The 14,959-nt window shown below is 26.9% G+C and overlaps 1 protein-coding gene across 2 annotated transcripts in view; it reads right to left on the reverse strand.

Moving 5' to 3' along the window:
- The window catches only part of LOC117178057 (facilitated trehalose transporter Tret1-like), a 26,025-nt gene extending 11,542 nt beyond the window's left edge, over positions 1 to 14,483 (reverse strand). The window contains exons 1-3 of one of the 2 annotated variants that reach the window (XM_033369266.1): positions 14,377 to 14,483; positions 14,012 to 14,134; positions 8,936 to 9,503 (exon numbers count right to left, since the gene is read on the reverse strand). In XM_033369266.1, coding sequence (XP_033225157.1) covers positions 8,936 to 9,503; positions 14,012 to 14,078 — 635 coding nt within the window. In that variant the 5' untranslated portion in view covers positions 14,079 to 14,134; positions 14,377 to 14,483. Of the gene's footprint in view, positions 1 to 8,935; positions 9,504 to 14,011; positions 14,135 to 14,229 lie in introns of both variants that reach the window. The other variant, XM_033369265.1, reaches the window with a different exon arrangement.
- Positions 14,484 to 14,959: the final 476 nt, after the last annotated feature.

Genomic DNA, 14,959 nt, shown 5'->3' on the forward strand with positions numbered 1-14,959 from the left:
ATTAATATAAGCAATAAAATTTGCACCTTCGTTGCAAATTAACAAATAAGTATCTGCACACACGTAACCTATCATTATTTTTTGGGCATTTTTAGCGATTTCAAGCGGATAAAAACAGAAACTTTGAACGTCGACAAAGTCGAGATCAAGAACTAAGTTCGTTCATGAAATTTCGGTGTAAAATGATTTTCATTTTTTTGGTCCTAAAAATAAAAGCTAAATTTCAAATTGGAAACATAGCAACACCAGCAATGTGCTAAAATTTACTCGTCGGAGTTCTCCAACCAACTTCCATAATTCTTGACGTTGAATCGATCAGCCGATAACTATTGTTGACAGTGAACCAACCAGCGGGACTCAGCGTCGGACACGCCTTGTCTTTCGCCCCAGGGCGAAATTTTATTTCTATTCTTGGAATTGTTTCATACCAGTACAAAAAATCTACAAGAATATATAACCATTAGAAAAGTTTAATTATTTTCTGAAGATGCACATTTCTCAAGATGGGACTTGGACGAACTTTCGAGTATGACATTCTAAGATGTTCCTCGATTTTTAAAAATCGAGGCATCTACTTTATCGACGTTGAAAGTTTATTTCCTAATTCCTGTAGTATTTTACTTGAAAACTTTCTTCGTAATTATGAACATTTTGATATATACAAACGTTCCTTAGTGCTTTCGGTATAACTTCTAATATCCTGAACGCGATATCTCAATCCGTTTGGACGTAGTGAGGACCGAAAATAATGAAAATCATTTCATTCTCCATACAAAAATTTTATGAATTAACTTAGTCATGTGATCTGGACTTTATCGACGGTCAAAGTTTCTTTTTCTCTTCGCTAGTCAGTGCTCAATATACGCGAACCAAAAAATCCGAAATGCATCAAACCAAAAATTATCTAAACAGTGCTATAACTCGAATGGTAATATCCTTTTTCATAGATTTATAAATAAACTTTCTTTAAAACTATAAACACATTGATGTATATAAACGTTCTTTAGTGATTTTTATTTAATCTGTCAAATTTTGAACATGATATTTCAATCCGTGTGGACACAGTGAACACCAAAAAAAATGCTCATATCCGGGGACTAGTTTGGTCACATGGTCACGAAGAGCATGCCCTTAAAATGAATTTCCAATCGCAGTCTTCCTCTAGCTTAAAATTCCCGTTGTATAGTTAAAACTGTAACAGTTTATTTTGTAGAAAATTCGTCTGCTGATAATTCAACTGTTGAATTTTGTAGCAACTTTGTCTCTGGGTAATATTTAATCCAGTTAGGCACAAAACTATGAAAATACCAAGAACATCCTTGGGACGTTCCTAGGACGTCCTATGCCTGGCTAATCAACGTCTCTAAGAAGTTCAATGTTCTAAAGATGACCTAAAGACGTCTTAAAGTCATGGACGTTCTCGGGACATACGTAGGGCGCTACAAAGTTTTGCAATACGTAAAACCTATTGGAGGAAGAGAGATGATCCTTGCGTCATTAAACAGAGCGTCAAAAAATAGCTAGGGAGAGGAAACCTATTGACTCACGTCTCAGTACAGTCTAAGCACGCAGCCCGGAACGATTGAGAAATGGCGGCGTGGACAAAGAAAGAATATCGTGCGATAATTCGATGCAACTTTTCTCGCGGTTTAAGTGTAGACCAAAGTTTTGAGGAAATGTCTCCGGTATTGGGTGAGGCGTGTCCGCATCATAAAACAATTTTTTGATGGTACAAACAGTTCGAAAGGGGAAATTTCGGTTTCGCGGACGACTTGCGCTCAGGTCGACCGCCGGAAGTGGTGACATCGGAAAACATTGCGCCTGTGAATAATCTACTGAATGATAATATAAGAATCACGTACCGGCAGATAGAGCAAATGTTACACATTATTGCACTAGCAGTCCATCGAATTCTGCATAAGCAAATGTTTATGTTATGTTTATGTTTATGTTTTAAGCTTTGGACTCTATAGGTATCACATGCTTTGACCGAGGAGAAAATGGCAGCGAGAGTAAAGTGGTGCCAAAAAATGATAAGATTTGAATCGGGATCTTCTCGGGATGTAAATAGTATTATAATAGGCGATGAAACCTGGCTGTATTATTACGATGTTCGAACAAAATCACAAAACAAGATCTGGCTGTTTGAGGATGAGGATGCTCCAGTAGAGGGGCGGAAGTCTCGATCTGTAAACAAAATAATGATTGTAGTATTCTTTGGGAAACGCGACATTGTGAATAGGGTTGTACTGGAATACCAGCGTACAGTCACCTCTTCCTGGTACACTCAGGTATGTTTACCCTAAGTCATAAACCAAATCAAAAACATCAGGCCGAAATCTCGACTCAGCACCTGGCTATTCCACCACGACAATGCACCGGCTCACAGAGCGAAGGTCAGAGTGGGTTTTTTGGTCAAATCTGGACTGACTACAGTCCAGATCTTGCTCCCTATGACTTTGGTTTGTTTCCGGACGTAAACAAACAAATAAAAGGGCGTCGATTTACTAACGAAACTGACCTTTTGACGGCGTGGGACCAAGCGTGTGCAGATCTTCCAGAAGAAAAGTGGCATGGTTGGTTCGATAACTGGTTTTCGAAAAACTATAAAGGGTTCGTCTGTATTGCAAAACTTTCGTAGCGCCCTGTGTATTTTGTACTGACATTAGGCGTTTTAAGAGCATCCCTAGGATGACCAAAAGACATGTCATAAAAGACGTCTTACTCTCTAAATCTGAATCAGTGAAATTTCACTGATTCAAATAGCTAGAAATAGGTCACTGACAATCAGTGAAAGGTTACTTATTAATTCAGTGCATTCAATCAAAGAATCATAGTAAAAACTTAAAACCCACAAATGTGATCCAATACCATAAAAGGTGAAAAGTTCGATGCTTTTAAATGACAAAGTGCCTCACATATTATTTTTATTTCAAGATGTTCACATTCGTTAAGTAAGTACTTTCGATACCAGTTAGAGTATGTTTTTCCCGCAGTTAATTCAGCAGAATTACAGCCCGAAAATTAAAATATTTATTTCATTTAAGAACTCTTCTTGCTACTTAAGTAAAAGAGTAACAACAACGCTTAACATAAAAAATTGAAGGTTATGCTTCACATGATTTACTCTGGTATACCATTTTAAGTATTTCTTTAAAATTGTTTAATTTCACATTACAGATTAAAATTAATTATTTAATTAAGCATTGGTTTTAATTATTTGTTTCAAATATAAAATTTTATTATAATAAATACAAATTTTTTATTAATTATCTCTAGTCCTTAGAATAATAATTATTTTAATCCATATTATTATAGTTATAATTTTTATTTTTTATTTACAGAAGATTGTGTACCTACGATTTTATATTCGATGTTATATTTACAGTTAATTAAATAGTTATACATAAATTTCTCTGTACGGAAAAATTCAATGTAAAAAAATGAAATTCTCTAGTATCAAGTTATAATTTATTATAAATTCAAATTTATCATGATGTTTAAATTTTAAACGTGAATAGAGTCTTTGAACTTTTTAATTTGTTGCAAAATTATATATAATTATTAATTATTTAATGAAATATGAGTAATTATTAACCATTTAATCAACTATAAATGTAATATCAAATTCGAAACCTTAGGTAAAAATATTTTCAAATTAGTATTATTAATTTACCGCATCGATATTCAGAAAAAGTTCCACAAAAAATAATAATATCAATTATCATTGAACTTTTAATAAAACATAAAAATGATAACTAATAAGTCATATTTTCTTTTAGCTGAATCGAAAGAAGTAGAATTTTACTCTGCAAGGATTCTAATTAAATATATATATATATATATATAATGTAATTTATGTAAGCTATTAATAATATTGATATTTAGTAGGTCATAATATAGAATATATTGAATTGAAGATCATACTCTAATTATTATTATATAAACTCCATATATTTAAAAACAAAATAATAAATGTAAATAATATGGATTCAAATAATTAAATAATTAGGTATAATTATTCATAGTATTAACTATAAATTAATTAATAATTATATTATCCTAAAAGCTGGAGATAGTTAATAAAAAATTGTCTTCATTATTAAAAAATTTTCTAGTTGTAAAAATCATTAAAGCCAGAGCTTAGGTAAATTAATAATTTCAAACTGTAATGTGAAATTAACCATTTTAAAGGAATACTTAAAGCAGTATACATTTAAAGATTTGGTAGCTGTAAATTAATGAATTTTTTAACTTTATATTTGAACTACTTTGTTAAAAATTAATTTTTTGTTTTGTTTAAGACTTAACATGTTAGTTGAAAATTCATCTCATTGGTTAAAAAAACCTTTCTGTATTTCAAATAAATTTCTTTTTACTAAATATTATTTTTTTTTGGTTGAACCTTTATTATTTTAGTCTAATATTTATCTCTTTGGTTGAAAAATATACTATATTTTTGAAAACTAATTTTTTAATCTGAAAATTTAGCTATTCCAATTTTGCAAAATTATTTGTAAAACATATTTTCCAAATAATTAATTTGTAAATTTGAAGAATATTTTATGAAATCAGTGAGCTATTAATTTACTTTAGTGAAATATAATTGTAAATTAGAGGCTCAATCTTCACAAATCCAGATTGAGAGATCACTTTTATAATTTGTTGAAATTATTTGCGAGTTCTAATTTTTGCGACTTTTTTGTTGTAATTTGAGAAATAGCTAGCATTCAGAAAAATAATATGATGCAATTTTCTTAATATGTTTTACATAATTATAATTTATTATGTATAATTGTATAATTGTAAGTCAAACAAAATTAAATGCACGGCATAAGCAATCACCCACCTCATCTCTGATAATACTTTGAATTAATATTATACTAAAATATTCAAGAAATCGAACATGGCGCCATCTATTGATTGCTTACTCAACTTACATCACGTAAAATGTTGAAGTTTCGGCCAATACACTAACTTACACCGCCATTTGTTAAAAACTTATTGAACTTGCGAATAAAAACATTTAATTTTCAATTTAAAAATTCTTAAGGGAATTGATCAAGATAAAAAGTATCCTATCCCTCAAGTTAGATCAAATTACACCCAATATAGAAAATTTTATCAAGATCGGTTAAGTAGTTTCGGAGTTTAGTGGCGACAAACATCGTGACACGAGATGTTCATATATATATATATTTATATATAGATTTTCATACGAAGCGCCACATCGAGTTCAAAATTTGGGATGATAATAAATAAAAAGCACTAAGGAAGGTGGATCTGTATCTAATTTTGAATAATTATTTTGAAAAAAGCAACAAGAAAAATGATTTGCAAAAAAAGCTTTTTTCATCATTATTAAAATTAAGGACCAGAAACACCTTCCTTAGTGCTTCTCAATTATTATCCCAAGTTTTGAACTTGATGTGGCACTTTGTGTGAAAATAAGTTAAGAAATAACAAAATTGTCGGTAAGGTAGTATTTTTCTTTGTTTATTATCGTATCTATTTGTTTTTCACTTAAAATTATTGACTGATTATTGTAGTTTAGAAGAAATATAAATGTTAAAATAAGTTGAAAATTATTTATAATTATGTTTTAAAATTCACGAATTTTAATAATGAATAAATATAATTGATAAATTGAATTATGATTTTTATTCTTTTAAATAGGAGGGTATATATTTTTAATAATTATATTGTTTATTGTTTTGCTGGAAATTCGTCTTTTTTCTTGAAATTGTAACTGGTTAGTTAAAAATCAATCGGCTTTGGTAAAGGATTCAGATTTTTTTAAAATTCGTCTCTTTTTCTTGAGTTCAACTTTTTAAATTTAAATTTAACATATTTTTTGTTTGAAACTTGAATTACTCACTTCACAGTTAAGTTATCATTTTGGGTTGAAAATTATCATTTTATAATTTAAAATCAACCTTTTTTGCTAGAAAATTAATCTTTTTGGTTAAAAACTCAATTTTTGGTTTAAAATTAAATAATTTAGTTCAAAATTAATCTATTTAATTAAAAATGCATCTTTTTCCGTTAAATTCAATTGAAATTTGCATAGTTCCTGGTTGAAAATTCAACTAATTGGTTGAAGGTTAAACTATTTGTTTAAAATTTACTTTTTGTTTTAAAATTAATCTTATTGGATGATAATCAAACTATTATGTTGAAAACTGATTTTTTCGTTTGTTCAAAAATAATATTTTTAGTCGAAAATTCATGTTTATGTATTTTGATGAAAATCCGTCGTTTTGGTTATAAATTCAACTATTTTGTCAAAAATTGATCTACTTCATTAAAAATTGAACTAATTTCTCAAAAATTAATTTTTCTCGTTCAACATTCATCTTTTTAGTGAAAAACTAAACTATTTTGTTGAAAGTTATATTTTTTGTTGTTGAAAATTGACAATTTTTAGTTGAAAATTCATGTTCATGTATTTTGATGGAAAATAGTTTTTTTATAGAAAATTAATTTTTTTGCTAAAAATTCATCTCTTTGATTTAAAATTTAAGTATTTAATTAAAAGTTCAACTATTTGGTGCAAATTATTTTTTTTTTTTGTTATGAAAATTCAACTACTAGCTCGAAGATTAAATTATTTCATTCAAAATTGATTTTTTGGTTAAAGATTCTTTTTTTTTTAATTGAACTAATTTGCTGAAAATTAATTTTTTAACGAAAAATTTAGCTAATCCATTTTTCGTGAAAAGCTGATCTTTTTAGTTAAAAATAAATGTTGGCCAATTTTTTTTGAAATTTGATGTTTTTTGTAGAAAATTATTTTGCCAAAAATGAATCTATTTGATTGACAATTCGTTTTTTGGTCGAATGCATCTATTCATTTTTTAAATTAACATATATTTTGTGTGAGAATTCTATAAGTCGAAAATTTAACTATTTTATTACAAACTTGTGTTTATTTGGTAAGATTCTAACTTTTTCAACTAAAAATTCATCTATTTCGTTAAAAAATCTTTTTTTGGTGTTAAATTTAGCTGGTATGAATTTAAAATCAACTTTTTTCTTTTTTGTAAGTTAAACTACAACTAAATAATTTACAGCTTTTTTAGTTAGAGTCTTCGTAACATTTTTATCATGAACAAGCAAAACATGCATCACTGGCAATGTTTTTTTTTGGTTATTGGAAATTGGGTTTGCTAATATTTACACATTTTTGTACAACAAAATTATATGAACAATTTCGAATTATTTAAATAATAAAAATTTTTAAGAAACAAAGCGGATAATGATAAACATAAAGGTACATAAGAATATTCAAATTTGTTGAAAAATTGATACAAAAATACTTTTTTCTTAATGAGTATTGTTTAAATACTTTATTAAATATTTAAAAAAATAATACCATTGTTTAAAATAATTATTAGACTCATTGCATCTATAATAAATAAAGAATAAAATTTTTAAAAATAAGGGCCACCTTATTGGTAGACAATGGACAATGCTAATTTTATAATAACGAAAATGATGTTAATGCTATTCGAACAATTTTTCAAACATTTTTGAATTTAATGTTTTCTGATAAAAGATTTCCTTTTCTTCTCTGGAAATCGAACTATAGAACTTTCGATTTTTGGCCAGGTGCTTTTCCCTTAAGCTACTATACAGATCGAAAAAAGAATCTTTTTTCAGAAATAAAGTGAAATAAAGTGAAAAGCACCCGACCGGCAATTGGCAGTTCGGTGGTTCGGTTCCCATCGGACAGAAGAAAAAGATATTTTTTCAGAAAAAATTGATTTCAATCTATTTTAAAATCTAGCCTGAAAAGACGTTAAGAATTTCTGTGATTCTCTGATGATAAAACAGATTCTTTGAAAAATTGTCTATAAGAAGTTTAATTCAATCAATTCTTATGAAAAATAATTAAAGTTTATCAATCTCATTCTCATGAAAAAATATAAATTATCTAGTATGTACCAATATCTAATGTATACCAACCGCCCGTCTTTTCAGACTAGATAGAGCTATGAATTACGTTTTTTTAAATTAAATTTTTGCCGAAAAAGATCTCAGTCGCTCCGCTGGGAATCGAACAACAGAACTTCTGATTTCCGTCCGGGTTCTTTTACCTTAAGCTGCTAGAGAGATCGAAGGAAGAATATTTTTTCATAAATACACGCAATTGTTTTGTCAGGTGTTACATGTCAAATTTTTCAAGCAATCTGTGTTATCATCAGAGAATAACAGAAATTCTTAACATCTTTTCAGACTAAGTAGCTTAAGGGAAAACATCCGTTCGGCAAGTGGAAGTTCGGTGGTTCGATTCCCAGCAGAGCGTTGAAGAATATTTATTTTAGGAAAAATTTATTAAAAATGTTTTTTAATTCATATCTCGATCTAGTCTCAAAATACGTTTTGAATTTCTGTTATTCTCTGATGGTAACACAGATTCCTTAAAAAATTATTTATAAGAAGTATAATTCCATCACTTCTCATGAAAAATAAAAAAATTTTATTAATCTCATTCCTATGATAAAATACGAATTATCCATCATGTACCATTTTCCAATGTATACCACCTGCCAGTCTTTTCACGCTAGATAGAGCTATGAATTTAATTTTTTGTAAATATAACTTTTTCTGATAAAAAATTTTCTTTGCTCCGCTGGGAATCGAATCACAGAACTTCTGATTTCTGGCCGGGTGCTTTCCCCTTAAGCTGCTAGAGAGATCGAGAGAAGAAATTTTATTAGAAATACACGCATGATTTTGCTATGCGCTAAAGTCAAATTTTTCAAGCAATCTGTGTTATCATCAGAGAATAAAAGAAATTCTTAACATCTTTTCAGACAAAGTAGCTTAAAGGAAAAGCACACGACCGGCAAGCGGGAGTTCGATGGTTCGATTCCTAGTACCACCCGCTTCTAAAATTTTTATTAAATTAAAATCTAATTTTTAAACTCACTTCGTAGCTTCAGCAATTTTATTTTTCCTGATTAAGTACACGGGTGTCTCTGGCATTAATACAAAAAATCCCAAAAAGATAAGAGGCAGGATAAGACAAACGATGGCGAATAAATTGAAAGATATGAGTGGTCCGATGATGAAGGAGAAAAGGAAGCCAATATTGAGAAAAAGGACCAAAAAACTGCCTGCAGTTCCACGGATGGCATCGCTCGTAGTTTCGGAAATGTAAAGTGGAATGAAAAAAAGACAGCCTGCTCCATTCACTCCAGCAAGAAATCTTGCAGCGATGAGATAATCTTGATCTCGAGCGAAAATTTTCAGAAGCCAGCTCATTATTGATGGCAGGGTAATTAAACATCCGACTGATTTTCGACCAAATTTGTCTGAGAGAGGTCCGAGTATTGGCGTGGTTACTAAACCACCTAGGCAGAGAATTGCTACCAACCAGGATGCGGATTCATCCGTCATGGGTTCGGTTCCCACTGGAGTTTCTTTACTAAGCAGATTAGGTAGAACTGGAGAAATCCATCCTAAGGAGCTCCCATAGGCCAAGGCTGCCAAATTCACTGAGAAAAGAACAACAGTTTTCAATAAATAATTTCTAGGTTTAAACAAAAATAATCTGAAACTCTTATAATTTTGAAAATGAAATACAGAAATTGTGCAACAAGAAGCCAAAAGAAAATTTTATTTTTTTATTTTTATGAACAATAGGCTTCAAATGCAAAAATGTTCTAAAAACAGCGGAAACAAGGAGATTTTTTGCAAATGAGAATTATAAATGATTATTATATATAATATATAAAAGTTTAATTTTCTACATTAAAATACGAATTTGGAACCGATTATCAAAATTCTCGACCACAAACATGATTTTTTTACAAAGTAGTTATATTTTTAACCAAGTAATTGAATGTTAAAATAAAAATTTATTTTATCTAAAGAATTGTCGCATTCGACCGAAAAATTTTTTTACCCGGGAAAGATTTTTCGGTTTGAAAATTTAGGAAAGAAATGTCAACCTAATTGTTGAATTTTACCAGAGAAGATGAGTTGCTTACAAATTAGTTGAATACTCAACTCGAAAATATGACTGTTGACCGAAAAATTTTATTTTTAAATCAAGTGTAAAATTTTTAACCCAAAAAATACGAAGTTTTAACAAAAAAAAGTTGATTTTTTAGCAGAAAAATATAAATTTAAAAAATTAAATTTTAAACAAACATTTGATTTTTCAACCAAATAGATGAATTTTGTAACAAAGTGTTAACTTTTTAACAAGATTTTTGAATTGTCAAAAAAAATGTAATTTAATTTTTTAACCTAATTATAAATATTGTGATCAAAAAGGATAAAATGTGATGTAATTGTAATTTTAATTGTAATTCTAATCAAAAAGGATGAGATTCCTGAATTATGAAGCAAAAATACTGAATTTTTTAAAAGATTTAAATTTTCAACCAAACAAGATTATTGAGTAAGAAAGTAAAAAAAGTAAAAATCCAAAAAATACCAAAAACCAAAAAGAATGCCTTTTGAAAATCTTTCTTAAGGAACTTTAAATAGTAAAAAGATGTTTTTTTACATAAACATATTTGATTTATTTACTTTTGATAAATACATTGTATTTATCAAAAAACAAACATTTTTATTATTTCAATTCGGGAATTTTTCAACGCGGGATTTTTATACTTGCGCAATTTTATAATTTCAGGAATTTTTTTGTTCGGGAATTTTATTTTTGGAAATATAACAGTCATCCAGAAAAAAAACACGTTGATAACATTTTATCAGATTCGCCATTTAAAAACAAAAATTCAAAAAAAAAAAAAAACAAGACTTAAAAATCCCTCAAATCGTAAGTTTTAAAAATTAAAAATAGAAGACTCCTGGTAGATCGTTATTATTCCAAGAAATAGAATGACCGTATTTTTTTAAATAACACAATCCGATTTTTAATAATACTTCAACTTTATCTTGAATTTTTAATATTAATCACAGTTTAAAAAAATTCAATTGCATAAATAATTAAACAGCTGATCATGAATAGCGGTAAATATTGTAGATATTACAAATTTCTTCCATCAAAATTTCATTTTTTATTTGAGATACTTAAAAAATAAAATTTTCCGTTGAAACTTGAAGGGAATAGAAGGAGGGTATTAAATAATAAAGAAGACATGTGAGATTCGTGTCAACGAAATAATTATGACTTGATAGCAGGAAGATTTCCTGAAACCGGCTATCATCAAATTATCCAAATTATAGAGTATATTTTTTTAGCCTTTGCAAGTTCAAGTCCAATATTGTGTAAGGCTTGTATTAAACTATAATGCGTTTTTAGAATTTTTTAATTTTTTGCACATTCCAAATTTGAATTTGAATTCGAGATTTTACCAGCTACAAAATTTAAATTTCCCGCTATCCCGTTTTCTCAATCTTCCCGCCAAAAGTAAGGTTAAAAAAGGTTAAAAATTTAAATTTTGAATTTATACAATTTTAATCAAAATGAGATTCTCAAATAACTTTTTAATAAATATTCAATTGTTTTGAAATGCATTTATAATTTTTGTTTATGAAAAGTTATTTGAAATTTTGCATTCATATTATTAAAAACGTTTATCATTTTCAGGGACTACTAAAAAGTCCTTAAAAAGGAAATTCCTGAAATTATAAAATTGTCTAAACATAAAAATTCTACTTTATAAAATTTCCGAATAATTAAATTAATGAGTAGTTTATATTTTAACTGAAATTAAACAATTAAATTTTTAAATATTTCTTTATTGCAAACACAATAATGGAATATTTCTATCTGACATCATTACTTTTTAAATTTTAAATATATTCAAAATATTTTATTATTGTATTTTTAACTAATAAATATTATTAATTAAAAACCAACATCTCTAATAATTTAATATTTTGGGAATTTTATAATTCAGTAATACTATAAAATGTTTGGGATTTTTAATTTTCGCGATTTTTCAGTTATCCCAAAGGGATGACTGAAAAGTCCGGTAAAATAAACCATTAGGAACGGGAAAATTCACAAATAAATATTAAAAGTTTTTAAATAATGAGAAAATAAATAGAAAAAATTATAAATAAAATATTTTACTTTTATGAAAACATTTATTATTTTATAGTTTATCATTTATTTATTATCAGAACAATTTTTCAATCGTGTAAATTTTGGTATTCAAAATTTTATTTTTTGGGATTTTCAATCGTCACAGTTAAAAAATTGACAAATAGAAAAACAAAAAATTATAAATGAAATACTTGTATTTAATGAATATATTTTTATTTGATTTATTACTATATTATTATTTACTATTATTTATTTTTTATTATTTTTTATTTATGTTAATTATTATTATTATTATTATTGAAAATTCCCTAATAAAAAAACAAAAGTCCATAATAAAAGTCCAGACTGACATTTCCCATATGATAATATTTCAGACAGAAAATTTCAAAACTATAAAATATCCAAACCTAAAATTTTCAAATTATTCTCAGATACAAAAAAATTTAAATCGTGTTCAAATGAATATTTATATATTGAAAATACAATAATGAAATATTTTGATCACAGAAACATTTTTTAAATTAATATTTTGGTACTTTATTATTGTATTTGCAATGAATAAATTTTATTTATTAAAAAGCGGGACGACTGAAAAATTCCAAAAAATAAAATTCGTGATACTGTGGAATTTTCGAAAAATATAATATTCGAAATAAAACATTCCCGAGCCTAAACAATTAAAAAATTTATTTTGTAATCTATTCTTTTAAAAATTATATTAGTATATTTATTTTCTCATTACATATTAATATAATGGAATATTTTAATCAATGCATTTTTTGAAATTATTGTTTAACATAAAAATGTCAAAAATTGAAAACAAATTCTAAATGAAAGTTCTTTTTTGGAAAACGTGCATATTAGTCTTTTAAAATATTTTATTTTGTGATGAAAATTTTGTTCTTGTATTATTATTTTGAAATAAAAAAATATTTCGAGAATTTTTAAATTTGATATTAGTATGAATTGTAGACAATATTTTCATTATAGAATATTAAAAATTTGTTATTCAAATAAATATTATTTCGGAAATTTCAAATTTCAAATTTTTTTTCAGGATTTCTTAGTCGTCTCAGTATTATGAACTGTCGTTAATTTTATTATCCGATAATTTTCCAATTCGAGAATTTCTAATTGTCGACATTATTCCAATTATTGGAATTGACTATTCCGAGTATTTTATTATTCCGGATTTGTGAGTCTCCATTTTCAAACAAAATTAAGTAATATACCTATTGGCATTTTATTTCAAATTTTAAATATTTACAATAGTTTTTATTCTGATTATTATTTTGATAAACAAAATATTGTTTTAATTAAAACAATATTAATAGATATTATGTAAATCTTTTAAAAACAATTAATTCATCAACTTTCAATTTAATATAAACTGTCATAGTCAGGCAAAAGATATGATTGAAAATTTACGAATAATAAAATTCCAGATTTGAAAAGCTCCCGAGTTAAAATAATAATTTTTTACAAATATTATTTATTTACTAAAAATACCGTAATAAAATATTTTATCGGAAAAAAATTATTTTAAATATTTTATGTTTCTCAAATTATTGCTTGAAATTTAAGACAATAATAATTGAAAACAAGTTTCATTCAAAAAATATATTTTTTAATATTTTAATTAAAAATTAAGACAATAATTTTAGAAACTTTGACGAATCGAAAAATATTTTTTAAACAAATATTTGATTATAGTATTTTTATTAAATTAATAATATTTAGAAAAAAATTGTAAATGCTTAAATTCGGAAATTTTCTCGAAAATTATATAATTCGAAAATTTTGTTTCAGCAATTTTCCAATTTTGTAATATTAAAAACTGTCGGAAATTTTACTATTCAGGAATTTTCCAATTTGGGAATTTTCTTATTAAGGAAGTTTTCAATTTTGAAAATTTTACAGTCTCGGCAATTTTATGATAATTAAATATAATATAATTATTAGATAATTAAAATTACAGACCTATAACAGCAGTCATATACTGCCGACTTTTTCCTGGTTCTCGAGAAAATTCCTTGTTTTTTTCCATTTTGCTTGAAAATTCAACCGCAGTAAAAAAATCCTTAATCCAAGCGATCAAAAATCCTGGTTCGAACACATTTATAGAATTTAAATAAAATTTTAAATTCGCCAAAAAATCACATATATATCCTATAAATTTTGAGTAGACTTCAACGAACTTAAAATCTGAATAGCTTCTTAATTATCGTTTCTAATTCAATTTATAGTCATTGTTATCACAAGGATTATCATTCTTATCTCTTATCACCAAATGAGTCTCAAAAGTTCGAAATCATAAACAAAATGTTCTCCTTTATCTCACTAACATTTTCCTATATTTTATTTGATCCTCTGAAGTTTTTGCCTCCTCCACTGATCACACTTGATTATACAATAAGCTACCTCCCGTCATTTTCATTGTCTGAACGCGATTCAGCCGCGAAACCAAGTGAGATGAATTCCACTCGTGACAGATTTTATTACACGAAAATGGAAAATGATTGGAGATTAAATAATTTTGAACTAACTGGACGCACTTAGATGGCAAATTAAGAAAACGGAAGCTGGGCATTGTGTTATTTACGATAGAAGGCCTTAGAGACGTTTTATTTTTCGAAAAAGGCTTCTTTGATTTAAAAAAAAAGAAATTTCTTTTACTTCTTGCATTTCTTGAACTTTTTCTCAGACTCAGCTGCCTCTCCAAATTTTAAAAATCTTTAATTTAAAAAAATTGTAAATTAGAGACGTTTTATTTTTCGAAAAAGTTTTCTCCAATTTTTTTGAAAGTAATTTGTCTTATTTTTCTTTAACTTTTCGTTGTTGTGAAGTCTATGAAACGTGATTAGTCAGACTTGCTCTTAAAAAAAATTAAACTTGCCCTTTTTCCTCAGTTTGTGTTAAATAAATAAA

This window comes from Belonocnema kinseyi, chromosome 8 (genome assembly GCF_010883055.1).
Source record: "Belonocnema kinseyi isolate 2016_QV_RU_SX_M_011 chromosome 8, B_treatae_v1, whole genome shotgun sequence".
Classification (NCBI taxonomy): domain Eukaryota; kingdom Metazoa; phylum Arthropoda; class Insecta; order Hymenoptera; family Cynipidae; genus Belonocnema; species Belonocnema kinseyi.